Below are 27,993 nucleotides of genomic sequence, written 5' to 3' on the forward strand. Positions count from 1 at the left end.
GAGCGTTCCGGAGAGGATGTGGATATTATTCTGACCAGACTAAAAGGGGTTAAAGCCTTCCAGAGGTTCCACCCCTCCTTGCTGCTGCAGATCTGCTCCTGTGCCTTCTACGAATACCTGGAGAAAGGCATCACCTGGAAGTATACGCACACACACACACACACACTGACACACTCACTCAGTGGTATGAACCCCTGGGTAAAGGCCTCGCCCTGTACTTCGTTGGCTTTCAGCTTTACTATGACTCGTCACTTCACTGTTGACCGTTTTATGAAGGCTTATAAGCTGTTATGTGATGGTGGTATGCTCTGTGCAGTGTTCCGCCAGGGTGACATCGGGACCAGCTGGTATGCTGTTCTGTCTGGCTCTCTGGACGTCAAGGTGTCGGAAACAGCCAACCACCAGGTAAATCAGTTCTGCTTGATACATTTGACTACAGCTCTATTCGGGGTTCCTCCTCTCGAAGGTTATGTTCTCCCTACAGTGTTCTCTGCGCTGTTCGTCTCGTGTTGCTCCTTGTGTAGTCCCATTACAGCCTTGATGAATGTTTTGGAGTGCATTGCCTGCAATACTCCCATGTTAAAATATGCATGCTGGGCTAGCAGCTAGCGCGCTCTGGGCGAAGCCGCTGCCTCTCAAACGCTCCTCTGAGGATTGAGCTAGTTACTGTGTGGAGGGTTCAGAGATGCTATAGTGAGACCGAGCGACGGACAGACAGAATAGATAGAGCGTGCGGGATTGGTTGTTAAAATTTGAGATGGAGCTAAATGTCCAGTTACAAGTCCCTGTACCCGTTTGCCATGTTCATGTCTATTGGCGTAGCCTGGCCTAGTTCTGATGGCCATTTCTGACATTTGGGACAGTAGGAAGATAAGTTCCCTCCTATCATATTAGACATGAGGGAGAGAGTGTGCACACGTGCAGGAAAGTGAGTGTGTGTGTGGATGTGACTGTGCTTGTGTGTGTCTGCATGTGACTGTGTGTGTGTGTGTGACCTTGTCCGAGTGGTCAGATTATGCTCTTCCCTGAGGTGAGTTCTTAACGAGAAAATCCAACCCGAGAACCCTTCACACATGAATATATGAAAATATGGTAATCCGTCCGCTCTCTCACAGAGACCACGTTCACAGTATCCGCTGTATCTGGGTCACTATCTGGCCATGCTAGAAAGGCCAGAAGAACAACACGTTATATGTGGCCATGCTAGACAGGAATCTAGAATAACACGTTCTAACCACTAGTATGATTTGAACTACTAGCCTTATAACAGTGACCCGTTTACACGGCCATTCCAATTCTGATATTTTTCCACTAATTGGTCTTTTGACCAGTCAGATCAGCTCTTTTGCCAATAATTTGCCTCTGTAAACACAGCCTTAGATAGGATGTGGGTCTGGATTGAACAAGCTTCTGTCTCTGTGTGAGGCTGCATTTGCACAGTTCTGATCTTTTGCTCAATTATAGGCAAAAGATCTGACCTGATTGGTCAAAAGACCAATTAGTGGCAACAATATCAGATTTGGGCTGCCTGTGTAAATGCAGTCTAACTATCCTCAGTGCTGATGTACTGTATGTGGTGTTTGCTCTTGCTCTTGCTCTAGAAATGAATTGTGGACAGATTTATTGACTTGAATAGCGTTGAATGTAACAAGTTAATGAAATTGAGTGTGTTCTGCCTGTGTGTGCCTAAGGATGCTGTCACTATCTGCACGCTGGGAATCGGCACGGCGTTTGGAGAGTCGATTCTGGATAATACTCCTCGCCACGCCACCATCGTCAGCAGAGACACCAGCGAACTGCTCCGCATTGAACAGAGAGAGTTCAAGAGTCTATGGGAGGTGAGAGAGAGGAAGAGAGAGAGACACACAATTCAAATTGTGAAGTGGTTCATGCTCTGGCCACAAGAGGGCTGTCCACTGCTAATACCAGGCCTTCAGTACAGTCCTGTTTGTGTGAGCTTGTGGAACCTGCTGTCATTTTCACTGCCTGGGGGCATTGGGATGATACATGCTACAACTGAACCAGTCCTCGTGTGAGTGTTTTTGAGCATGGGGGGGGGGGGGTCTTTAACGTGTCCAGCAGTTGAGAGGCGGAGTAGGATGTGTAGGAAGTATAGCACTAGTGGTCTAAGAGTGTTTTTGTCTCTGTGTTAAGTGCACTCTCCCCCTGGCTGTCTTTCTTCAGCTCTCCCTCTCTCAGCTCTCTCTCTTCCCCGGTGTCTATTTTAGGAGTCTAGAGATAGATCAGAGAGAGCGTGACTGAGGCTGTAGCTCTTACAATGGACATAAAAACCTCAGTGTTTTGATCTCATGTCAAGTGTGTGTGTGTGTTTGACACAGGAGGAGATTAGGATTCATACAGTGTAACAGTGTGGGATATTAGCCTTGGTGCCAGTCTCTTACTGCTGCCATTGTCTTGAAGTAGCATATCACGCTGGTTAAAGGAGAGGAAACCACAAAGTGTCTGAAAGCTAGATCTGTCATAACACCTCCCCAGGGCCAGGTCACACTGACTGAGTCACACCATTTGACAGATGATACAATAGTATTACTACAGGGGCCCAGAGACATGGCTGGACAGGGCCACCACTTTTAACAGACATACTATTCATCTCAACCCCACACAGTCACCCCAAAATGTGTCAACTTCTGTCTTGTGGATTAAGAGGCGGCAGAGGAAAGGTTAGCCATTCACTTAATGATAAATGTAATCATTATTTGATATTTGTTACAGTACTTTTTCAGTGCTATTTACCTGAGAACATGTTTCTTAGAATTTACACACTAGAATGATAATGGCCCCGGAGGCAAGCAACACTGAAGCATGCATGAGAGCACCAGCTGTTCCGGACAATTGTGCGATCACGCTCTCCGTAGCCGATGTGAGCAATACCTTTAAACATGTCAAAATTCCCAAGGCCGCAGGGCCAGATGGTTACCAGGATGTGTACTCAGAGCATGCGTGGACCAACTGGCAAGTGTCTTCACTGATATTTTCAACCACTCCCTGACCGAGTGTAATACCTACATGTTTCTAGCAGACCACCATAGTCCCTGTGCCCAAGAAAGCGAAGGTAACCTACCTAAATGACTACCACTACGACTCACGTTGGTAGCCATGAAATTCTTTGAAAGGCTGGTCATGGCTCACATCAACACCGTCATCCCGGAAGCCCTAGAGCCACTCCAATTTGCATACCATCCCAACAGATCCACAGATGATCTTCACGCTGATCCTGAACACGGGGGCCCCTCAGGGGTGTGTGCTTAGTCCCCTCCTGTACTCCCTTTTCACCCACCACCGCGTGGCCAAGCACGACTCCAACACGACACAACAGTGGTAGGTCTGTTCACTGACAACGATGAGACAGTCTATAGGGAAGAGGTCAGAGACCTGGCAGTGTGATGCCAGGACAACAACCTCTCTCTCTCAACGTGAGCAAGACAAAGGAGCTGATTGTGGACTACATGAAAAGGAGGGCCGAACACGCCCCCATTCACATCGATGGGGCTGTAGTGAAGCGGGTCGAAAGTTTCAAGACCCTTGGTGTCCACATCGCCAACAAACTATCATGGTCCGAACACACCAAGACAGTCATGAAGCGGGCACGACAATGCCTTTTCCCCCTCAGGAGACTGAAAAGATTTGGCATGGCTCCCCAGATCCTCAAAGTTCTACAGCTGCACCATCGAGAGCATCCTGACCGGTTGCATCACCGCATGGTATGGCAACTGCTCGGCATCCGACCATAAGGCACTACAGAGCCCAGTACATCACCAGGGCCAAGCTTCCTGCCATCCAGGACCTATATACTAGGCGTTGTCAGAGGAAGGCCCAAAAAATGGACAAAGACTATGGTCATCTGAGCCAAACTGTTCTCTCTGCTACTGCACGACAAATGGTACCAGAGCGCCAAGTCTAGGACCAGAAGGATCCTTAACAGCTACAACCCCCAAGCCATAAGACTGCTGAACAATGAATCAAATGGCCTCCCTTTGTTTTTACACTGCTGCTACTCGCTGTTTATTATCTGCAGTATGCATTGTCACTTTACCCCTACCTACATGTACAAATTACCTCGAATAACCTGTACCCCCCCCACATTGACTCAGTATACAGTTGAAGTCGGAAGTTTATATACACCTCAGCCAAATACCTTTAAACTCAGTTTTTCACAATTGCTGACATTTAATCCTAGTAAAAATTCCCCTTCTTAGTTAATTTAGGATCACCACTTTATTTTAAGAATGTGAAATGTCAGAATAATAGTAGAGAAATTATTTATTTCTTCGTCCCCATGTGCAGTTGCAAACCGTAGGCTGGCTTTTTTATGGCGGTTTTGGAGCAGTGGCTTCTTCCTTGCTGAGCAGCCTTTCAGGTTATGTCGATATAGGACTTGTTTTACTGTGGATATAGATACTTTTGTACCTGTTTCCTCCAGCATCTTCACAAGGTCCTTTGCTGTTGTTCTGGAATTGATTTGCACTTTTCGCACTAAAGTACGTTCATCATTATGAGACAGAACGTGTCTCCTTCCTGAGCGGTATGACGGCTGCATGGTTCCATGGTGTTTATACTTGCGTAATCTTGTTTGTACAGATGAACGTGGTACCTTCAGGTGTTTGGAAATTGCTCCCAAGGATGAACCAGACTTGTGGAGGTCTACAATTTTTTTTCTGAAGTCTTGGCTGATTTCTTTAGATTTTCCCATGATGTCAAGCAAAGAGGCACTGAGTTTGAAGGTAGGCCTTGAAATACATCCACAGGTACACCTCCAATTGACTCAAATTATGTCAATTAGCCTATCAGAAGCTTCTAAAGCCTTTAATTTTCAAGTTGTTTAAAGGCACAGTCAACATAGTGCATGTAAACTTCTGACCTACTGGAATTGTGATACTGTGAATTATATGTGAAATAATCTGTAAACAATTGTTGGACAAATTACTTGTCATGCACACAGTAGATGTCCTAACAAACTTGCCAAAACTATAGTTTGTTAACAAGAAATTTGTGGAGTGTTTGAAAAATGAGTTTTAATGACTCCAACCTAAGTGTATGAAAACTTCCGACTTCAACTGTATATAGCGTTGTTAATGTTGTTTTCTGTTATTTGTTACTTTAGCTTATTAAGTAAATATTTTCTTAACTCTGTTTTATTTTAAACTGCGTTGTTGGTTAAGGGCTTGTAAGTAAGCATTTCACGGTAAGGTCTACTACACCTGTTGTATTCGGCGCGTGTGACAAATACATTTAATTTGAATGGTCTTTGCATAATAATTACATTATAGTAACATTTTGGTTTCTCTGGGATTCTCTGAAACAAATGCTGTCTATCGTCCTTCCGTCTCTCTCTCACACACACACTCACACTCTCTCTCACACTCTCTCTCTCTCACACACACTCTCCCCCTTTCTCTCGCTCTCTGAAAAGCTGTGATTGTCGTGGCAACCTGCGCTTGGCTCGTTGAGAGAGACGCTGAGAACCGGAGCGCTGTTTCAAAGAGGACTGAGCGCGTGTGTGTGAGAGGAGACCTCTGGGGTAGTACTGTGTGATGTGGATTACAGGAGCAGAGGGCACCTCTTAGGGGATCTTCCCAGCCGTAGAGCTTGGAGTAGACCCTGGGTGAGTTTAGTCGTGTGTGTGTGTGTGTGTGTGTGTGTGTGTGTGTGTGTGTGTGTGTGTGTGTGTGTGTGTGTGTGTGTGTGTGTGTGTGTGTGTGTGTGTGTGTGTGTGTGTGTGTGTGTGTGTGTGTGTGTGTGTATTCATTCATGACTTGATAGAAAATACAAACACCCGGTAAACTCTGTTATGGTTTTGGTGTAGATGTGATTAATCAGCTGATTTGTTGTGTGTGTGTCAGCAGGTTCCTGAATGTTAAAGGGCCTCTTCCTGTGTATGTGTGTGTTTTGGCAGACTCCTGGAGGCATGGGCTTGCCTGGTAATGACTTAAGAGACGTTAGAGTTCAGAATGACATAATACTGGAGAACTCCGTTTGTAAGGTTATCCGTGTGTGTGTTGAGCAATCAGGTAGGGTTAAGGAAATCAAGCAATCTGCAATATTTGTCTTGTAATATGGATATGAACACGAGAGCGAGTGGGGCTAATATAGAGCTGTTACGGTGACCGTCTTACCTCCACACCGGCAGTCACGAGTCATGACCGCAGTCAAAGTCCACATGACCGCTGAGTAACAGTAACTAGGCTTCTCCAAAACGGTCCTCTGGTGCTGCTGACGGTCATTAGTTCCCAACAAACTTGCTAACAGCTGGGCAAGACAATCTGGACCCTCTCTTTCTAAAATAATCCACCGCCATTGTTGCAACCCCTATTACCAGTCTGTTCAACCTCTCTTTCGTATCGTCCGAGATCCCTAAAGATTGGAAAGTGGGTGTGACACTCTAGACCCAAACTGTTATAGACCTATATCCATCCTGCCCTGCCTCTCTAAAGTCTTTGAAAGCCAAGTTAACAAACAGATCACTGACCATTTCGAATCCCACCGTACCTTCTCCGCTGTGCAATCCGGTTTCCGAGGTGGTCACGGGTGCACCTCAGCCACGCTCAAGGTACTAAACGATATCATAACCGCCATCGATAAAAGACTGTACTGTGCAGCTGTCTTCATCGACGTGGCCAAGGCTTTTGACTCTGTCAATCACCGTATTCTTATTGACAGATTCAACAGCCTTTGTTTCTCAAATGACTGCCTCACCTGGTTCACCAACTACTTCTCAGAGTTCAGTGTGTCAAATCGGAGGGCCTGTCGTCCGGACCTCTGGCAGTCTCTATGGGGGTACCACAGGGTTCAAGTCTCAGGCCGACTCTTTTCTCTGCATATATCAATGATGTCGCTCTTGCTGCGGGTGATTCCCTGATCCACCTCTACGCAGACGACACCATTCTGTATACATCTGGCCCTTATTTGGACACTGTGTTAACAAACGAGCTTCAATGCCATACAACACTACTTCCGTGGCCTCCAACTGCACTTAAACGCTAGTAAAACTAAATGCATGCTTTTCAACCGATCGCTGCCCACACCCGATCACCCGTATAGCATCACAACTCTGAATAGTTCTGACTTAGAATATGTGGACAACTACAAATACCTACGTGTCTGGCTAGACTGTAAACTCTCCTTCCAGACTCATATTAAACATCTCCAATCCAAAATTAAATCTAAAATCGTCTTCCTATTTCACAACGAAGCCTCCTTCACTCACACTGCCAAACATACCCTCGTAAAACTGACTATCCTACCGATCCTCGACTTCGGCGATGTCATTTACAAAATAGCCTCCAGTACTCTACTCAGCAAACTGGATGCAGTCTATCACAGTGCCATCCGTTTTGTCACCAAAGCCCCATATACCACCCACCACTGCGACCTGTATGCTCTCGTCGGCTGGCTCTCACTACATATTTGTCGCCAGACCCTCTGGCTCCAGGTCATCTATAAGTCTTTGCTAGGTAAAGCTCCGCCTTACCTCAGCTTACTGGTCACCATAACAACACCCACCCGTAGCACGCGCTCCAGCAGGTATATCTCACTGGTCATCCCCAAAGCCAACACCTCTTTGGCCACCTTTCCTTCCAGTTCTCTGCTGCCAATGACTGGAACGAGTTGTAAAAATCACTGAAGTTGGAGACTTATATCTCCCTCACTAACTTTAAGCATCAGCTATCTGAGCAGCTTACCGATCGCTGCAGCTGTACACAACCCATCTGTAAATAGCCCATCCGATCTACCTACCTCATCCCCATATTGTTTTTATTAACTTTTTTTCTCTTTTGCACAACAGTATTTCTACTTGCACATCATCATCTGCACATCTATCACTCCAGTGTTCATTTGCTAAATTGTAATTACTTTGCTACTATGGCCTATTTATAGCCTTACCACCTCACGCCATTTGCACACACTGTATATAGACTTTTTCTATTGTGTTATTGACTGTACGTTTGTTTATGTGTAACTCTGTGTTGTTGTTTTTGTTGCACTGCTTTGCTTTATCTTGGCCAGGTCGCAGTTTTAAAGGAGAACTTGTTCTCAACTGGCCTACCTGGTGAAATAAAATATTAAAAAGAGGAGGATCCCATCAGCTTTCTATAGGCTAGGCCTACTATATTTATTTCTCAACTTTCCTAATATTAAGTACATTGCTTCGCTTTACAAGCGGAGTCGCCTACCTGACTGGCATGAACATGAACTGTGGGTGATGTATTTTTGATGGCCCATTCTAAATCAAAACAAATTTCACAAAGACAAGATTAAAATGATGACAATATTAATAATATCACTTGTGAATGATGCCCAGGGTGTGCAGTCTAAATCAAGCAAGAAAAAGCACATGCATTTTTTGAGACTTTTTCAAATCATAGTCACGTGCATCAGTTAGCCTTGCCCATAGGCCTATATGTTTTGATAAGATTTCTCACAACTGAATTGGCCAGATAACTCGAGGCATAGCCTATAGGCCTAGGACCCCTGGAACATGGTTGGAGACCCCATAGCCTACAGAGCCTTGTGAAATGTGTTCTTGTAAGCCCAGTTATTGCTCAATCGCGTGTGGAAAAAGGTGTGTGCTCAGCCCCATCCTGTACTTCCTGTTCACCCATGACTGCGTGGCCACGCACATCTCCAACTCAAACGTCAAGTTTGCAGACCACAAAACAGTGGTAGGCCTGATTTACAAACAACAACGAACTAGCCTACAGGGAGGAGGTGAGGGCCCTGGCGGAGTGGTGCCAGGAAACTAACCTCTCAACATCAACAAAACGAAGGAGCTGATCGTGGAATTCAGGAGACAGCAGAAAGAGCACGCCCCCATCACATCGACGGGGCCGCAGTGGAGAGGGTGAAAAGCTTCAAGTTCCTCGGCGTGCACATCACTGACAATCTGAAATATTCCATCCACACAGACCGTGTGGTGAAGAAGGTGCAACAGCGCCTCTTCAACAAAGAGGCTGAAGGAATTTGGCTTAGCCCCTAAGACCCTCATGAACGTCTATAGATGCACCTTTGAGAGCATCCTGTTGAGCTGTATCACCACCTGGTACGGCAACTGCACACTGCCTGCCCTCCAGAACACCTACAGCACCCGGTGTCACAGGAATACCGAGAAGATCATCAAGGACCTCAGCCACCCACTTCATATGTATATACTGTATTCTAGCCAAGGCTCATCCTATATAACTACTGCTGTACACACTTCTTATATTCATATACTGTCCGTACTGTTTATGCACACAATCATAAATTATTTATGTGTGTGTGTTTAGATATATAGAGATAGATAGATACAGTTGAAGTCGGAAGTTTACATACACTTAGGTTGGAGTCATTAAAACTCATTTTTCAAACACTCCACAAATTTCTTCTTAACAAACTATAGTTTTGGCAAGCCTGTTAGGACATCTACTGTGTGCATGACACAAGTAATTTTTCCAACAATTGGTTACAGACAGATTATTTCACTTATAATTCACTGTATCACTAATCCAATGGGTCAGAAGTTTACATGCACAAAGTTGACTGTGCCTTTAAACAGCTTGGAAAATTCCAGAAAATGGCTTTAGAAGCTTCTGATGGGCTAATTGACATGATTTGAGTCAATTGGGGGTGTATCTGTGGATGTATTTCAAGGCCTACCTTCAAACTCAGTGCCTCTTTGCTTGACATCATGGGAAACTCAAAAGAAATCAGCCAAGACCTCAAATAGAATTGTAGACCTCGACAAGTCTTGTTCATCCTTGGGAGCAATTTCCAAACGCCTGACGGTACCACGTTCATCTATACAAACAAGATTACGCAAGTATAAACACCATGGGACCACACAGCCGTCATACCGCTCAGGAAGGAGATGCATTCTGTCTCCTAGAGATGAACATACTTTGGTGCGACAAGTGCAAATCAATCCCAGAACCACAGGAAAGGACCTTGTGAAGATGCTGGAGGAAACAGGTACAAAAGTATCTATATCCACAGTAAAACTAATCCTATATCGACATAACCTGAAAGGCCGCTCAGCAAGGAAGAAGCCACTGCTCCAAAACTGCCATTAAAAAGGCCAGACTATGGTTTGCAACTGCACATGGGGACAAAGATCGTACTTTTTGGAAAAATGTCCTCTGGTCTGATGAAACAAAAATAGAACTGTTTGGCCATAATGACCATCGTTATGTTTGGAGGAAAAAGGGGGAGGCTTGCAAGCCGAAGAACACCATCCCAACCGTGAAGCACGGGGGTGGCAGCATCGTTGGGGGGGGGGGGGGGGGGGGGGGGTGCTTTGCTGCAGGAGGGACTGGTGCACTTCACAAAATGGATGGCATCATGAGAAAAGAGAATTATGTGGATATATTGAAGCAACATCTCAAGACATCAGTCAGGAAGTTAAAGCTTGGTCGCAAATGGGTCTTCCAAATGGACAATGACCCCAAGCATACTTCCAAAGTTGTGGCAAAATGGCTTAAGGGCAACCAAGTCAAGGTATTGGAGTGGCCATCACAAAGCCCTGAACTCAATCCTATAGAAAATGTGTGGGCAGAACTGAAAAAGCGTGTGCGAGCAAGGAGGCCTACAAACCTGACTCAGTTACACCTGCTCTGTCAGGAGGAATGGGCCAAAATTCACCCAACTTATTGTGGGATGCTTGTGGAAGGCTACCCGGAATGTTTGAACCAAGTTAAACAATTAAGGCAATGCTACCAAATAGTAATTGAGTGTATGTAAACTTCTGACCCACTGGGAATGTGATGAAAGAAATACAAGCTGAAATAAATCAATCTCTCTACTATTATTCTGACATTTCACATTCTTAAAATAAAGTGGTGATCCTAACTGACCTAAGACAGGGACTTTTTACTAGGTTTAAATGTCAGGAATTGTGAAAAACTGAGTTTAAATGTATTTGACTAAGGTTGTATGTAAACTTCCGACTTCAACTGTAGATTGATGGATATGTGTGTGTGACCAAAATAATGTATTTGAGTGTTGACTGGCCATTATTTGAAAGAGGATCCCAGCTTTCTCATGCTGCTATATTTTAAGGTTAAGCACATGAGTCCTCTTTACAACCAGGCTACCTACCTGGCATATTTAAAATGTAACTGCATGTACAGTACCTTCAGAAAGTATTCACACCTTGACTTTTTCCACATTTTGTTCTGTTACATCCTGAATTTAAAATATATTAAATGTTGTTTTTGTCACTGGCCTACATGCAATACCCCATAATGTCAAAGTGGAATTATGATATTAGAATTACTTACAAATGAAAACCTGAAATATCTTGAGTCAATATGTGTTCAACCTCTTTTTTTTATGGCAAGCCTGAAATAAGGTCAGGAGTAAAAATGTGCTTAACAAGTCACATAAGTTGCATCGACTCACTAAAAAATATTCCACAACTTGCATCCTGTTTGCAACAAGGCACTAAAGTAATGCTGCAAAGAAATGCGGCACAGCAATTCACTTTATGTCCTGAATACAAAGTGTTATGTTTGAGGTAAATCCAGTACAACACATTACTGAGTACCACTCTCCATATTTTCAAGCATAGTAGTGGCTGCATCATGTTATGGGTATGCTTGCAATTGTTAAGGACTGAGGACTTTTTTTAGGATAAAAAATTAACTAAATGGAGCTAAGCACAGGCTATATCCTAGAAGAAAATCTGGTTCAGTCTGCTTTCCACCAGACAATGGAAAATTAATTCACCTTTCAGGAAAAAGACAATAACCTAAAACACAAGGCCAAATCTACACTGGAGGTGCTTACGAAGAAGACAGTGAATGTTCCTGAGTTGCCGAGTTACAGTTTTGACTTAAATCTCTAGCAATGATCAACAACCAATTTGACAGAGCTTGTTGAATTTTGAAATGAACAATGGTTAAATGTTGCACAATCCAGGTGTGGAAAGCTTTTACAGACTTACCCAGAAAGACTAACAGCTGTAATCGCTGCTAAAGGTGCTTCCACACAGTATTGAGTCAGGGGTGTGAATACTTATGTAAATTAGATACTTATGAATTTCTATTTTCAATACATTGGCAGAGATTTATAAAAAACACTTTCACTTTGTCATTATGTGGTATTGTGTGTAGATGGGTGAGAAACATGTAATACATTCTGAATTCAGGCTGTAACACAACAAAATGTGGAATAAGTCCAGGCTATTAAACTTTCTGAAGGCACTGTAACCTCCATTTGCTATTCGAGTGCAGTCTACGGATGACATGTTTATTTTCTTTGTGGGCCATACTACTGTATATAAAAAAAATAATTCCACACATATTAGTTGGCCATATGTAAAGACCAGATTAAATTGATAATAGTCTGATGGGTGAGAATATTATCAAGTGCTTGTCAAATTGTGAACGAGAGACTGATTAAGTGTGTGCGGCCTGCGCAATAAACTGATGATGATTTTCTTCAAATCATCATTAGTCGCATCATGCATCCTTAGAATGTATTACAAATCAAAACATATAGCATAAGGTTTGTATCACAATGAAAGTTACATTAATAACTCTAAATGAAGCATATAGGAGGACCTGTTTCAAATGATCACTTTGTTAACCGCTCAACACACACTTGCGCACTCTCTCAGAAATAGTTTGGTAAAAATATCCTTTCTATTTTATCAAGCTATGTTCAATTGTATTCTTCTTACTATAAAATAATGCCACGGGAATTATAAGCAAATCTTGTCTGCTAAATTAACTAGTGTAGCCCACAGCCATAGCCAGATCATGGCCTAACATAAGGACGACTCAGAATATGCTATGCTGTTCTACTGAAATAGGCAAAAATGTTCTTCATATCATGCTTTTGTTTCTTTAGACCTGCCTAAAATAAATAATGGATTTATTGTGACGGTGTAGGATATATTACATGGATTTATTGCACATTTTAAAGTTTAGATGTTCCAAAGGTCCGCGTCAGTGGCTTGTACTCTATGCGTGTAAGGCCGGAGATGCTAAATGTGTTTTATGTTAATTAACGGGCAATTACCGCGAGACCGACAGTTATTTGCATGACAGTTACCGACTGACAACAATGAATGACGGCCACAGCCCTAGGCGCCAACACACACTTGCGAAACACTCCACTGCACTCTGTTGTCCTTGCTGTACTCATTGACCCTGATTTAGAATACAGCCTCATGCATGTGTGTGTTTGTTAGGTCATTTGAGATGTTCCACATGTAAATGGTCCCTAGGTGACAAAAGGCTTTGTTTTGAGGGAAGGTTGTAGGCTGTGTGTGCTGGCTACGTGCGTGTGATCGTTCGAAAGGGAATGGGAATGGGGGATACCTAGTCAGTTGTACAACTGAATGCCTTCAACTGAAATGTGTCTTCCGCATTTAACCCAACCCCTCTGAATCAGAGAGGTGCGGGGGGCTGACTTAATGGAATGTGTGGGTAAGGGGGGGAGCTACTCAGGGTCATATATTGATCTAATGACCAGAGCGTGGCTTTTTTGGCATTTTATTTGGATCCCCATTAGCTGTTGTAGTAGCTACTCTTCCTGGGGTCCACACAAAACATACAACATGACCAAATACATAACACTAATAGACGAGAACACCAACACAAATGTAAAATAAGAAAAATACAACTTAAGGTCCTGTACTGCATACACATACAACATATTCATATACATACAGCATATACATACAACATATTCATATACAGCATATACATACACATTTGTTGTTGTGAAGTGATGAGTAAGGCATTAGAGCCCTGTTCAGATTAATGGTAATGGAGGGTCAGACAGATGACGTGAGTGTGTGTGTGTGTTTATCGATTATGATGACTAGTCCTGTGTGCGCTGTGTTGTAGAAGTACCGTCAGTGTATGGCTGGACTTCTGGCCCCTCCATATGGAGCCATGGAGAGTGGATCCAACAATGATCGTGAGTAACTACAATGCAGTTGACTGTATAATATAAATATAGCATATTACAAATATCACCATGGTGATAACTCTGTCTCCCCCTTCTCCCTCAGGGCTGGCAGACAAAGACAGTCTAGGTTCCAATACTCTCAGCCTCATGAACAAGTCTCTCAACAAGGTAAGATGGCCCGTGTCAATGTTATACAGTGACAGTAATATCACTTATCGTGCTCAACTAAACCCAAACTACTGTCTTTTAAAATCTGTACACAGTGTAAGACTTTAAGCTGCGGTGTGTGTGTGTATTCTAAAAGTAATCACACAACCAAACACGCAGGCACACACACACACACCGCTACCTCTGTAGTTATGCTAATGAAAGGTAATTCATGTACACGGAACAAAAGGTACCATCTGCCCAATTATGATGGCCTCTTTTGTAGTTCTGAGCTGTGGCAGAAGTAGCTCTCTGTGTGTGGGTGTGATTTGGGTTTTTCTCCTATTTTCTCACCTTTCATTCATGGCTCCACTATCGCAGACAGCAGTTGTGTGGTTGCTATGGAAACTGGGAGTGTTACGATAGGTTGGGTGGTTGTGATTCACGTCTTAGCGGGTATATAGTAAATGCGAGGGGGATGGGGGGGGGCTTATGTTGCCAGAGGCATGAAATGAAAGCCCCCTGGATTTCTCAGCACATCCTTTAAATGATTAAAACCTGGAGGCTGAGACTCTCACTAGGATTGTTACTGTCTAGCTAGAGCTGACGGAAGTATGGTGTTCCTGTGTGACGTCTCTAGGTTCAGTCAGAGAAGCTGCAGCGAGGGGGGAAGGTGATGCGGAACGCCATCCTCTCCAGAGCACCCCACATGATCAGAGACAGGAAGTACCACCTCAAGACATACAGGTGTGGGTGTACGTGTGCATGTGTTTCAATGGCGTGCGGTAAAGGTCGGTGGCTGGGTGAGCACGGGCTATTATGAAAGCCAGATTTACTCAAATAAACCTTGATGAAGGCCAAGTTCACCATACAACAGATAGCTGCAACAACCAGAGTAACATAGACTATTACCCCGAAATTGACAAAAATGTTCACCAAATGTAAATACCATTGTAACCAAGATACACAAGGGACAGCGCTGGTGGTGGTATATTTCATATCAGCCGAGAAAATGCTCAACACACTGCTCAACTCCGCTCAAGCCATAGATCGATGTGGTTTCCACAGTTACATCTGATAGGTGGCACTAAAAATGACTCAAAACGTCAGTGTCGTCAAAACAATAAATCAAATGCATTTAAAGGGATTCTATTCTCATGAAGTAGCCGCACCCTCAACAGCAGCCTAACCCTTAAATTGTAAAGGAAAATGCACTTAGGCCTACCTTTGAAATAAAGTCTGTTCGTCTGGTGAACGTCTCGGTGACAGCGTTGGAGAAGTCACAGCAGAACTCCATGTCCATTACTTGACTTTTCTGCATTCATCTTGCAGAAGCCGAGGCTCGGGTCTGCATTGAATGGCGAGAGATGCCCCTTTCCCACTACGGTCACGAAGCAAAGTGAATGTAGGGATGTCAAACGTTCAGCCCCTATGGACGCTCTAGTCTAGAGTGCCTGGTTAAATTGTGCTTATGAGCATTTCCATGGTTAAAGTAGGGAGAAATAGATGGAAGTGTGTGAGTGTGCTACAATTACTATCATTATATATGAATATATTGACATATTTAATTATGTAATTACGCTAATTTCCCTATGGTGGACAAAACGTGTTACTACATTACAAATGTTTTCACCACACAAGAATGACAGGAAATGCACATCCTTTTTACCGCAGATTGGTGATGTTAGTATTAGAGTTTATAGTCATCGCGATCTTACAAAATCAATTGCTTAAAACCGGTCAATATCTTTGGTTTAGTACAAGTGTTTTTGTCATCCGCGCCAGTCCGTAGTGGGACTTGGAACGTAGCTGTCATTTTCAGACCATTGTGGCTAGAATTAATGGATTTGAGGGTTAAGCTATCATTCAAATGAAAGCCCAACCCCTGTCGCTATTTAGAAATCAACGTGAGGTGGTGATTCGTTGAAATGATCCAGTCAAAAAAGTATCCTTTCCTTTTCAGTATTGGCCATTTACCTAAATAATTTTCTCACAGATACTGTGTAAATTGATAAATGGCGATGACAAGTTGTCATCTATCGACACACACATTTAGTATACCCAAGTTTATTGAGGTTTTTCTGATAGAAGAGCGCAAAACAGTTGTTGCCCCAGTTCCATTGACATGGCTTTCGGACAAGATAGATAGATTCTCCATTCACCGAGTGCCAGTGGTGTGAAGTACTTAAGTAGTATTTGAAAGCATTTTTACTTAAGTATTTTTGGGGGGTGTTTGAACTTTACTATTTATATTTTTGGCTACTTTTACTTCACTACATTCCGAAATAAAATAATGTACTTTTTACTCCATACATTTTCCCTGACACCCAAAAGTACTCGTTAAATTTTGACAGGAAAATTGTCCAATTCACACACACTCAAGAGAACATCCCTACTGCATCTGATCTGGCAGACTGTACCGGCCGTTTAAAGGAGTAGACCAAGGCGCAGCGTTTTGAGCGTACATACTTCTTTATTTAACGATGTCGCCAACAAAACAATAAATATCCAAACGACACTTGAAGCCAACGTAGTGCATCCAGGCAACGAAACATGGACAACTACCCACAAAACCAACATGGAAAATGGCAACCTAAATAGGCTCTCCAATCAGAGACAACGATAAACAGCTGTCTCTGATTGGGAACCCATTCAGGCCACCATAAACCTACATACGCCTAGACAATACAAAATCCCCATAGATAACCCAAAACACCTAGACAAGACAAAACCCCTAGACAATACAAAAACTAAACAAACCAGCCCTTGTCACACCCTGACCTAACCAAATAATAAAGAAAGCACATAAAACTAAAGTCAGGGCGTGACACAGACTCACTAAACACAAATGCTTAATTTGTAAATTATGTCTGAGTGTTGGAGTGTGACCCTGGCTAGCCGTCAATTAAAAAAATTGCTATCTGGTTTGCTTAATATAAGGAATTTGAAATGATTTATACTTTTACTTAAGTACATTTTAGCAATTCCATTTACTTTTCATACTTAAGTATTTTACTTGAGTCATTTTTTTTTTAGGTATCTACTTTTACTCAAGTATGACAACTTAGTACTTTTTACATCCCTGCCAAGTGGACAGGACAGTGGAGTCAGGGAAATCAAAAGGGGGAGGGCATAACCACCTACGTCACCAGCTTCATTAGGAAATGTATTGGCGACGTTGTCCCCACAGTGAAGGTTCGCTTCTTCCCCAATCAAAAATCCCTGGATTAACACTGAGGTTGGCGCTAAACTAAAAGAACTGGGCTACCGCACACAGTCTGAATGACTGTCTTGGTCACAGGGACTATGGTGGTCTTCTTGAAACTTTGTAGGTAGGTATTACCTCCCGGGTCATTAAGAGGTTGAAATGTAATTGAAGACTTTTAAGTGCCAGCTGGTACTCATCCTGGTAATCCATCTGGCCCTGCGGCCTTATGAATGTTAATCTGTTTAAAGGTCTTACTCACATCGGCAACGGAGAGTGTGATCACACAGTCACCCGGAACAGCTGGTGCTCTCACGCATGGTTCAGTGTGGCTTGCGCCTTAAGCTAAATGCCTTCTATGCTTGCTTATCTGGTAGGCTTGCGTCACTGGGCAGCTCACGGTTGGGTTTCCCTTTGTAATCCGTGATAGTTTGTAAGGCCGGCTACATCCAACGAGAATCAAAGCCGGTGTAGTAAGATTCGATCTTAGTGCTGTATTGTCGCTTTGCCTCTTTGATTGTTCGTCGGAGGGCGTAGTAGGATTTTTTTATAAGCGTCCTCCGCTCCTTGAAAGTGTCAACTCTAGCCTTTAGCTCAGTGTGGATGTTGCCTGTAATCCATGGCTTCTAGTTGGAATATGCTTCCATGGCACTTATTAATATTATTAATGAAGTTTCTGAGAAACATAGGGTATTACAGTTCTTCAGGTCCCGTTGATAGGATAGTCTCGAACGGAGCTTGTCCAGTTTGTTCTCCAGTGATTTTATATATTCACCAATAGAACAGAGGGTAGAGGCGGTTTATTTACTCGTCGCCGCAGTTTCATCAGGGTGCCTGTACGTCGGCCTCTATATCGCCGTCTCTTTCTCTTCCGAGTGTCGCGCATTAGGGCCTCGTCCAGGGTGAGCACTATGTCCTGCGCCGACGACCCGTTGAAGTAGACATCTTCATCCAATTCAAGTTTAGTGATCGCCGTCTTTTCGGTCATAGAAAACGATAGCGCAAACAATATGTAGAAAAAAGTTAGTCAGCGCAACAACAAAAAAATGCTATACCTTCCAGCGCCATTCTGATACTAGTCGAAACGTGGCGCTGCGCTTCGCATATATTATGACAACATTTTGTGCCTTTGTTGTTCATTTTGGTGTTCAGCTGTTTTGTTCTCTCCAATTGTTCGCTCGCACATAAAAAATACATGAGGCAAGTTGAAGTTTGGTAGCTGAAGTCTAAGCCTCTTCGTTGGGGATTGGTCAACTGTAGGGGTGGGAACTATGAATGGGATTTTTCAATGAAGTGTTTGTTAGCGCCAGCTGCTTGGCTGGCTAGCTAGACTAGCAGCATAGGCTTACTCGTGCAGAGAAAGCAAGCAAGCCAACCAACTGAACTAAAGACCTGTACAACTTTTTAATCAAACAGCATAATAAGCTTTCCATTGGCAAAACCGAAGTCAAAGTTTGGTAGCAAGGCCCAGCTAGCTAGCTAGCTATTGTTAACATACAGGGATATGAGAGCACATTCGTGTGCTTACGCCTTGCCGAGGTCTGCTAGGAGCAAACAGAACCTAGTCTGCAGTTTCCCTCCCCCCGGTGTTGGCAAAAAGCGGATGTTTCTGGTTTTCAGGGAAACAGTATTGTCAACCAAACTTACATTTCCCCTAAAGAAAAAAAAAAGCAAACACCTGCTACGTTAGATTAGCAGTGGTTTTAAGTGCTTGTGCACAAACATACAATACAGTATGCATGCTTGTGTTACTTTATTGTCACGCTGTGTGTGTGTTTGTCTTGCAGGCAGTGTTGCGTAGGTACAGAGCTGGTAGACTGGCTGGTGCAACAGAGTACCTGTGTACACACTCGCTCTCATGCCGTAGGGATGTGGCAGGCTCTGCTGGAGGAGGGAGTACTGAACCACGGTGAGACTACACTGCCCTCTGCTGGACACAACACGTTCAAAGTTCTTTAACCATTTCATCACATATAGGGAGAATCTCAATTGCATTTCCTCATATCCTTTCTTCTCGACCTCCTTCTCAAAACCCATTGGATGAAAAGGTTAGAGTTCCCTCCCCTTGGACCTTTTCCAGCTCTCCCACTATGTTTGGTCAGTGATTTACTGACCGTGTGTATGTGTGTGTATGTGTGCCTCCTTCCCCCAGTGGACCAAGAGCTGGGTTTCCAGGACAAGTACCTGTTCTACCGTTTCCTTGACGACGAGGAGGAGGACACCCCGTTGCCTAGCGAGGAGGAGAAGAGAGAGAGTGAGGAAGAGCTTCCTGAGACCATCCTCTTCCTTGCCCAGATAGGACCTGACGCCCTGCTGCGCATGATCCTCCGCAAACCGTCAGTACCACACAGACACACACACACACACTTAAACATGCGTTTGATCTAATAAATTGAATTTGTAATGTAAATCTCCTCTCTCTCTGTGTCTCTCTAGTCCTGGTCAGAGGACAGGTGATGATCTGGAGATCATCTATGATGAGCTGCTTCACATCAAGGCCTTATCCCACCTCTCCAACACTGTGAGTCTTATCCCACCTCTCCAACACTGTGAGTCTTATCCCACCTCTCCAACACTGTGAGTCTTATCCCACCTCTCCAACACTGTGAGTCTTATCCCACCTCTCCAACACTGTGAGTCTTATCCCACCTCTCCAACACTGTGAGTCCTATCCCACCTCTCCAACACTGTGAGTCTTATCCCACCTCTCCAACACTGTGAGTCTTATCCCACCTCTCCAACACTGTGAGTCTTATCCCACCTCTCCAACACTGTGAGTCTTATCCCACCTCTCCAACACTGTGAGTCTTATCCCACCTCTCCAACACTGTGAGCCTTATCCCACCTCTCCAACACTGTGAGCCTTATCCCACCTCTCCAACACTGTGAGTCTAGACTCTTTTCATTTCGGCAAAGCCATGTTGCTCCGACGAGCTCATAGTAGAAGTCCCAAATGCTAAAATGAACTGTCTTTATCTCGTTTGCAGGTGAAGAGGGAGCTGGCCAGTGTTCTGATATTTGAGTCCCACGCCAAAGCAGGAACCGTGTGTAAGTCCTGCTCTCACGTCCCTTCTGTGTGTGTTTTAGGGACACACGTTAACTTGTCTCTTCTCCTTCCAGTGTTTAACCAGGGTGAGGAGGGCACATCCTGGTACATCATCCAGAAGGGCTCTGTCAATGTGGTCATCTACGGCAAGGTAGGACTTGTTTGTGTTCATTTATTTTTGTCTATGGAAATATTTTCACATGATTTATGGGCCTACACCAGATGATACTTACAAAACGGGTTCTGACCAACAGTAATGCTGCTACATACAACAGCTGGCTTGTATACCCCTGGGGAGACCTGTGTCACAGTTTTGGAAACTCTGACTTTGCTCATCATAAGTCGTCACAGTGAATAACTAGTTTAGATTACACACACACACACACACACACACACACACACACACACACACACACACACACACACACACACACACACAGTTGGATTGGTCAGAATATTCATTCGTGCGAGCACTTCTCTAGCAGTCTGAATCGTCTGTTTTTAAACCGTGTGTGTTTCTCACCAGGGTGTGGTGTGTACCCTGCACGAGGGAGATGACTTTGGGAAGCTGGCGCTGGTGACGGACTCTGCTCGAGCTGCCTCCATCGTCCTCAGAGAAGACAACTGCCACTTCCTCCGAGTAGACAAGGAAGACTTCAACAGGATACTCAGGGTAGAGTTTTTATACCGTACCAAATATTTGTTTTATAAACTAACCCAAGACCGACCACAGCCTGTCGTTTCCAATGGGAGAAAGGAGGTGGGCAGAGCCAAGCACGAGCTAGCGAGACCCTAATGGCGTGTTCTATGTGTTTTGCATATTACCATTAGGAATAACTAAATGCGCCCTTGCTCTCCGTCTAAACAACCAAATGTTTTGAGACTTTGGCAAAGGGTGAAGTCTACAAAACCTAGTCCACTCTGTTTGCAGTTTTGGGAACAGAAAACTGTGTTGAGATCAAATGTTTCATTGATGAGAAAATGAGTCGAATGTCGGCCAAAATCCATCTAGCGCCTTCTTCTCCCACTACCAGCCACCGGGCTTCCCCTCATGACCATATTTGGAGGTGAGTGGAAATGCCAACTGGATGCTTCGGGTTTATACGTCCGGTGAAACATCTGTCTCGTTGTTCTGTGAGTGTACTGTTGCTACAGTGTGCAATACTGTACCATACTGTCATTGACTTCAGGACGTGGAGGCGAATACAGTGCGCCTGAAGGAGCATGAGCAGGCTGTGCTGGTCCTGGAGAAGAGTCCCAGAGCCTCTACTCTGGGAAACATCAAGTACACTGTGATGTCTGGAACCCCTGAGAAGATCCTAGATCACTTCCTGGAGACCATGAGGATGGACACACACCACGCTGACCCAGGTACACACACACACACCTAGCTTCCACACAGCCAGGTACAGATACACTGTGAGGGACTGGTACAGGACTGGATGATGGGTTGGTGGAGATGAATGAATATCTGTTTTCTAATATTATTCTCCTCCCCCCCTCTCAGATCCTGCGGTAGATGACTTTGTCCTCATGCACTGTGTCTTCATGCCTAACAGCCAGTTCTGCCAACTGCTCATGGCACAATATCCTTTTTCTCCTTCCAACTCTCACTCCGTTCTTCTCTCTCCTCTTGTTTTCTTCTTCTTTCTCTTTCCCTCCCGTTTCTCTTCTTGGCATATTCAGTAGGCTACATATAGGTTACAGTAATGTTATACATTGCCCTTTTGTCTCGGGGCTCCCGAGTGGCGCAGTGGTCTAAGGCGCTGCATCTCAGTGCTTTAGGCGTCACTACAGACACCCTGGTTCGAATCCAGGCTGTATCACAACCGGCTGTGATTGGGAGTGCCATTGGGCGGCGCACAATTGGCCCAGCGTCGTCCGGGTTTGGCTGGTGGAGTTAGTTAATGTAAATAAGAATTTGTTCTTAACTGACTTGCCTAGTTAAATAAAGGTTAAATAAACATTTTCAAAAAATGGAAGTGCCTTTGAACGAAGTATGGTAGTAGGTGCCAGGTGCAACGGTTTGTGTCAAGAACTGCAACGCTGCTGGGTTTTTCACACTCAACAGTTTCCTGTCAGTATCAAGAATGGTCCACCACCCAAAGGACATCCAGCCAACTTGACACAACTGTGGCAAGCGTTGAAGTCAACACAGCTAGCATCCCTGTGGAACGCTTTCGAGCACCTTGTAGACTTCATGCCCCTGAAGAATTGAGGCTATTCTGAGGGCAAAAGGAGGGGGTGCAACTCAATATTAGGAAGGTGTTTCTAATGTTTGGGTACACTCAGTGTAGTTGTGTTAAATCTTTAACCCTGTGTGTACCTACCATGCGGTGGCTCCCCCGGGTTCGGAGCAGGAGAGGTTGGAGTATGCTGTTACCTCTAAAAGACGAGTCCTCAATCTGGCCCTCCGCTGGGCTGCAGTACACACACACCATCTACAGGAGGAGCAAGCAGCACTCACATTCCTGGAGGTACAAACACACACCCACACACAAACACACACACCTGACAAGTTGTCTAAGCGTGTGTTTCTCTCTGTAGGAGCTGTATGGGAGTGTGTCCAATGACTCACGGATCCTCAGAGCTCTGAAAGACTTTGTACCCGACTTGGAGAAGGTCGTCAAACTACAGTATGTAAACCCTGACCTCTAACCCCCCACCGTGACCTTTAACCCCAAACCTTGGTTGTTTAGCAACAAAACCGAAGCGTGCGTAACTTTGGGGCAAAACAGACGGGGTTGGCTTAGATTGTTGACAACATGTAAAACTATATTTAGTCTCCAAATGTTTATTGAAAACATAAATATATTTGCACAATGTGCACGTGTTGTCTCAAATACATCGTTACAGTTGTTGGTTAGCTAGCTAGCGGATTTTAGCCATATTAGCATTGACATGAAATCAGTCAAAACACCTCAAAACAAGACATGGTATCAAGAACAAGATGAAACTAGCTGAAATGAGTCACTCACGATTCCCCACGTGGCAACTTCTTGTCATTGTTGCCAGCTACAGTATCTGGCCATCCAGAAGCACGACAACACACAGAGTCCTGCCCCATTGAAGCATACGCTTCGTTTTTGTGACGTCAGCTAACCCATCCATATCAAGACAATGCATTAATACATACACGTCTGTTCTCTTGTTTCTGTTCTTCAGTTCAGAAGAGGCCAAATTGAAAAAGGTACACACAGACTATGTTTGCTGGTGGTATGTGTGTGTGTGTGTGTGTGTGTGTGTATGTGTGTGTGTGTGTGTCTGTAAAAGTGTGTTGTTTTTATCTCTGTGGCCTGTTTCAGCAGAAGGTCCTTCTTAGAGAGTTCAGCAACGGAGACGAGAGACTAGCGAAGAAACAACCCATCAGGAACTGTGACGAAAGTGAGTGTGTGTTTGTGTAAAATAATGTGTCTTTCTGCACTTTTTTATTAAAAACATGTTAAAAACGTGTGTGTGTGTGTGTGTAGTCCTATTGAAGGTGTACTGCAGTGACCATACCTATACCACCATCCGGGTTGCCGTGGCAGCCACAGGGAGAGAGGTGACCAGTGCTGTGGCTGACAAACTGGCCTCAAACGATGACCTGCTATTGGTCCACCTCAGCTCCGCAGGCGGTGAGGAGCCAATCACATCTAACTTCATTCATAGTGAACCAAAAATATAAATGCAGCAATTTCAGCGATTTTACCAAGTTACAGTTCATATAAGGAAATCAGTCAATTGAAATAAATTAATTGGGCCCTAATCTATGGATTTCACATGACTGGGCATGGGTGCAGCCATGGGTGAGCCTTGGAGGGCATAAGCCCACCCACTGGGGAGCCAGGCCTAGCCAATCAGAAGAAAAAAATCCCCACAAAGGGCTTTATTACAGACAGAAATTCTCAGACCATTCCACAAGTGAAGAAGCCGGATGTGGAGGTCCTGGGCTGGCGTGGTTACACGTAGTCTGCGGTTGTGAGGCAGGTTGGACGTACTGCCAAATTCTCTAAAACGATGTTGGAGGCAGCTTACGGTAGAGAAATTAACATTACATTTTCTGTCAACAGCTCTGGTGGACATTCCTACAGTCCACATGCCAATTGCACGCTCCCTCAAAACTTGAGACATCTGTGGCATTGTTGTGTGACAAAACTGCACATTTTAGAGTGGCCTTTTGCTGTCCCCAGCTCAAGGTGCACCTGTGTAATGATCATGCTGTTTAATCAGTTTCTTGATATGCCTCATCTGTCAGGTGGATTGATTATCCTGGCAAAGTAGAAATGCTCACTAACTGGGATGTAAACAAATTAGTGCACAGCATTTGAGAGAAATGTGTTTTTGTGTCTGTGGAACATTTCTGGGATCATTGATTTAAGCTCATGAAACATGGGACCAACAATTTACATGTTGCGTTTAATATTTCTGTTCAGTGTACATATAATTTATTACTGTCATTTTATATTCCAACGTGTGTGTTCTCCTGCACAGAGAAGCAGATGCTGAAGCCCAATGATGTGTCCGTATTCTCCACTCTGAGCATCAACGGGCGTATGTTCGCCTGTCCCAGGGACCAGCTGAATGCTCTGGTGAGAGAGAATGGGGACTTGAATGGGGACTAGAAATATGGCAATATGTTGTCTTTGAGCCACAACCACACTGTACATCAGGGAGCATCAACTAGATTCATTAAATAAAAAATCTTGAGCGGATGGTCACTTGGCCAGAACAAAATTACAAATAATTTGTAGACTGCAAATTGACCGCAAGAAGCCCAAACAGATATAATATTTGACTAAAACATAATAATTTCAATCCTTGCTTACATTTGTATACGATCACATATACAGTACCTCTCCATTATGCATGGGAATACTTTGGAACAGGTTTCCAAAATGAACATCACTTGGAGCTGATTTGCTGGTGTTTTTAAACAGTATTTTATGTCCAACAATAAATAATTTACTCAGAAAACTTGAGGGGCCAAATAAAGTCACCTGCGTGCCAAATTCGGGCCTGCGGGCCACCAGTTGGGGAACCCTGCTAAACATCATAGTGTCGTGTAGACAATAACCTAATGTGTGTGTGTGTGTGTGTGTGTGTGTGTGTGTGTGTGTGTGTGTGTGTGTGTGTGTGCCAGACCCCTCTCCCAGACCAGGAGGGGCCCTCAGCGGGGTCCATGTCCAGTTTTGAGCTGATGAGTTCTAAAGACCTGGCCTACCAGATGACCCTGTATGACTGGGAACTCTTCAGCTGCGTGCACGAGGTAGACACACACACACACCCTTTCTGAGACGAGAGAACCAACCTGCTCTATTTCTTTCTGTACACCTGAACCCTATAATATGTGTCCCGTCTCCTCCCTGCTGCAGCATGAGCTGTTGTACCACACGTTTGGCCGTCAGAGCTTCAGGAGAACCACCGCCAACCTGGACCTCTTCTTACGCAGGTCTGATTTCGAAGTAACTTCTATGACATTTTTTCTTTCTAGGCAGGTTGTTGGTACATGTTACAGTGCGTTATTTGACCCGCGTGGGATTGTGTGGTCGTGGTCAGGTTCAACCAGGTGCAGCTGTGGGTTGTGACCGAGGTGTGTCTGTGTGGTCAGCTCAGCAAACGGGTTCAGCTGCTCAAGAAGTTCATCAAGATCGCTGCTCAGTGAGTGTTGCGCACGCAAACAATCAAGCGCTCGTTCTGTAGACGCGCTTCATAGAGGAAACGCTGCTTCAGTCTCTCACTGAAATTGTCGATGTTGCTTTCTCCAGCTGCCGGGAGTTTAAGAACCTGAACTCGTTCTTTGCCATCATCATGGGTATGAGCAACCCTGCAGTCAGCCGACTCGCCCAGACCTGGGAGGTGAACCATGACTACTACTATAGTGTTAAACTACTGCCAAATTACAGCTTCTCTATTAGTCCACTAAAAACTAAAGCCCTTAAACCTTTCTCTTTCTGTTGGCAGAAACTCCCCAGCAAGTTCAAGAAGTTCTACGCTGAATTTGAAAGCATGATGGTGAGTTGCTCTTCAAAGACCAATTTCCATTTGACCCCTAAGCGGACAATAAAGTTATTGACCTTTTGAACCGTGATGTGTGTGTGTTAACAGGACCCATCCAGGAACCACCGGGCCTACCGGCTGACCGTCACCAAAATCGAGCCGCCAATCATCCCCTTCATGCCCCTCCTCCTCAAAGGTAAGCCCCGGTTGCGATCGGTAGGCCAGCAACGGGAAACCGTTTTCAAACGAAAATCGAGGTGAGAAAGTTAACTCCTCTGTTTCAAACGGTGCTTTTTCTGTTCTCTTCCCAGACATGACTTTCAGTCACGAGGGCAACAAGACATTCATAGACAACATGGTCAACTTTGAGAAGATAGTGAGTATACACAGGCATTCATAAGATGCTTATAAACTCTTCATGCCACTTGAATGCTGTAGTCATAGAATTAGGTTTTCAGTGTCAACAACCTTCATAGAACATTAATACAACTTATATATGACATGTGACCACTGGTTTACCACCCCCCCCCCCCCCCCCCCCCCCCCCCCCCCCCAGTGGTTATGTGGGGGCCCAACCCAAAAAACAAGCATATGAACTCGTTATAAACCATAGAAAAATTGTCTAGAATAGCATGAGATTAGTTATAAAACTGAACATTTCCCTCTCTGCCCCATGGTAAAATGTGTAGAATTGCAGGGAATTAGCTGTTTTCTTAAACAATAAAATGGGTCGGGAGGTGGGGGCCTTGCTCGGATCTTGCGCCGGGGGGGGGGGGGGGGGGGGGGGGGGGGCGTTCCGCCACTACATGTAACACTGCTTGTTGTTGTGTTTTCCAGCGGATGATTGCAAACACCATCCGGGCAGTGAGACACTGCAGGAGTCAGCCGTTCAGTAAGTCTCTGATCTATCACTAACAAGTGATCCTTTCAACTGGACCCATAACAATAGGCATTAATAATACGTCTCTCTCTCTGTCTGTCTCTCTCTGTCTGTCTCTCTCTGTCTGTCTCTGTCTGTCTGTCTCTCTCTGTCTGTCTCTCTCTGTCTGTCTCTCTCTGTCTGTCTCTCTCTCTGTCTCTCTCTCTGTCTCTCTCTCTCTCTCTCTCTCTCTCTCTCTCTGTCTCTCTCTCTCTCTCTGTCTCTCTCTGTCTGTCTGTCTCTCTGTCTCTGTCTGTCTCTGTCTCTCTCTCTCTCTCTCTCTCTCTGTCTCTCTCTGTCTCTCTCTCTCTCTCTCTGTCTCTCTCTGTCTCTCTCTGTCTCTCTCTCTCTCTCTCTCTCTCTCTCTCTCTCTCTCTCTCTCTCTCTCTCTCTCTCTCTCTCTCTCTCTCTCTCTCTGTCTCTCTCTCTCTCTCTCTCTCTCTGTCTCTCTCTCAGACCCTGAGGTGTGTCAGCCCAATAAGAACCATGCGGAGGTGAGGGGTTACGTCAGAAAGCTGTGTGTGATTGACAACCAGCGGACCCTGACAACGCTCTCCTATAGGCTAGAGCCCCGCAGGACCTAAGCCCACACACCATCACGGTAGTTACATGTGTGACATCATACAGAACCCTCAAGCCTCTGCGAGAGATCACAGGTAACCTTCATCACTGTGACATCACATGGCTTCATCAGGCCTCTATGACTTCATCTGGAAAACTCAGACCTCTGACATCACATGGAATTCTTAGCCCTCTATGACATCACACAGAACCATCAGCCTA

General features: G+C 44.6%; 1 protein-coding gene across 1 annotated transcript; it reads left to right on the forward strand.

Annotated features, from left to right (window-relative positions):
* Nucleotides 1-27,794, forward strand: LOC120020596 (rap guanine nucleotide exchange factor 4-like). The gene is made up of 29 exons (XM_038964298.1): nucleotides 1-136; nucleotides 317-405; nucleotides 1,692-1,838; nucleotides 13,851-13,923; nucleotides 14,018-14,082; nucleotides 14,702-14,808; nucleotides 19,054-19,175; nucleotides 19,419-19,602; nucleotides 19,703-19,787; nucleotides 20,254-20,314; nucleotides 20,387-20,463; nucleotides 20,839-20,985; nucleotides 21,503-21,683; nucleotides 21,820-21,898; nucleotides 22,639-22,789; nucleotides 22,860-22,948; nucleotides 23,478-23,502; nucleotides 23,618-23,696; nucleotides 23,783-23,929; nucleotides 24,786-24,883; nucleotides 25,435-25,560; nucleotides 25,667-25,743; nucleotides 25,851-25,952; nucleotides 26,060-26,150; nucleotides 26,256-26,306; nucleotides 26,400-26,487; nucleotides 26,603-26,667; nucleotides 27,129-27,183; nucleotides 27,667-27,794. Exons 4-29 carry the CDS (start codon nucleotides 13,866-13,868, stop codon nucleotides 27,792-27,794), a joined length of 2,538 nt encoding a protein of 845 aa, XP_038820226.1. The 5' UTR covers nucleotides 1-136; nucleotides 317-405; nucleotides 1,692-1,838; nucleotides 13,851-13,865.
* Nucleotides 27,795-27,993: the final 199 nt, after the last annotated feature.

This window comes from Salvelinus namaycush, chromosome 25 (genome assembly GCF_016432855.1).
Source record: "Salvelinus namaycush isolate Seneca chromosome 25, SaNama_1.0, whole genome shotgun sequence".
NCBI lineage: Eukaryota > Metazoa > Chordata > Actinopteri > Salmoniformes > Salmonidae > Salvelinus > Salvelinus namaycush.

Excerpts from the sequence above, each read along its gene's own strand:
- LOC120020596 (XM_038964298.1), top strand. The coding sequence starts at position 13,866 with ATGGCTGGACTTCTGGCCCCTCCATATGGAGCCATGGAGAGTGGATCC. Across the intron at positions 22,949-23,477 it reads GAGAAGGTCGTCAAACTACA|TTCAGAAGAGGCCAAATTGA; the intron begins GTATGTAAACCC and ends TCTGTTCTTCAG. Across the intron at positions 27,184-27,666 it reads CTGCAGGAGTCAGCCGTTCA|ACCCTGAGGTGTGTCAGCCC; the intron begins GTAAGTCTCTGA and ends TCTCTCTCTCAG.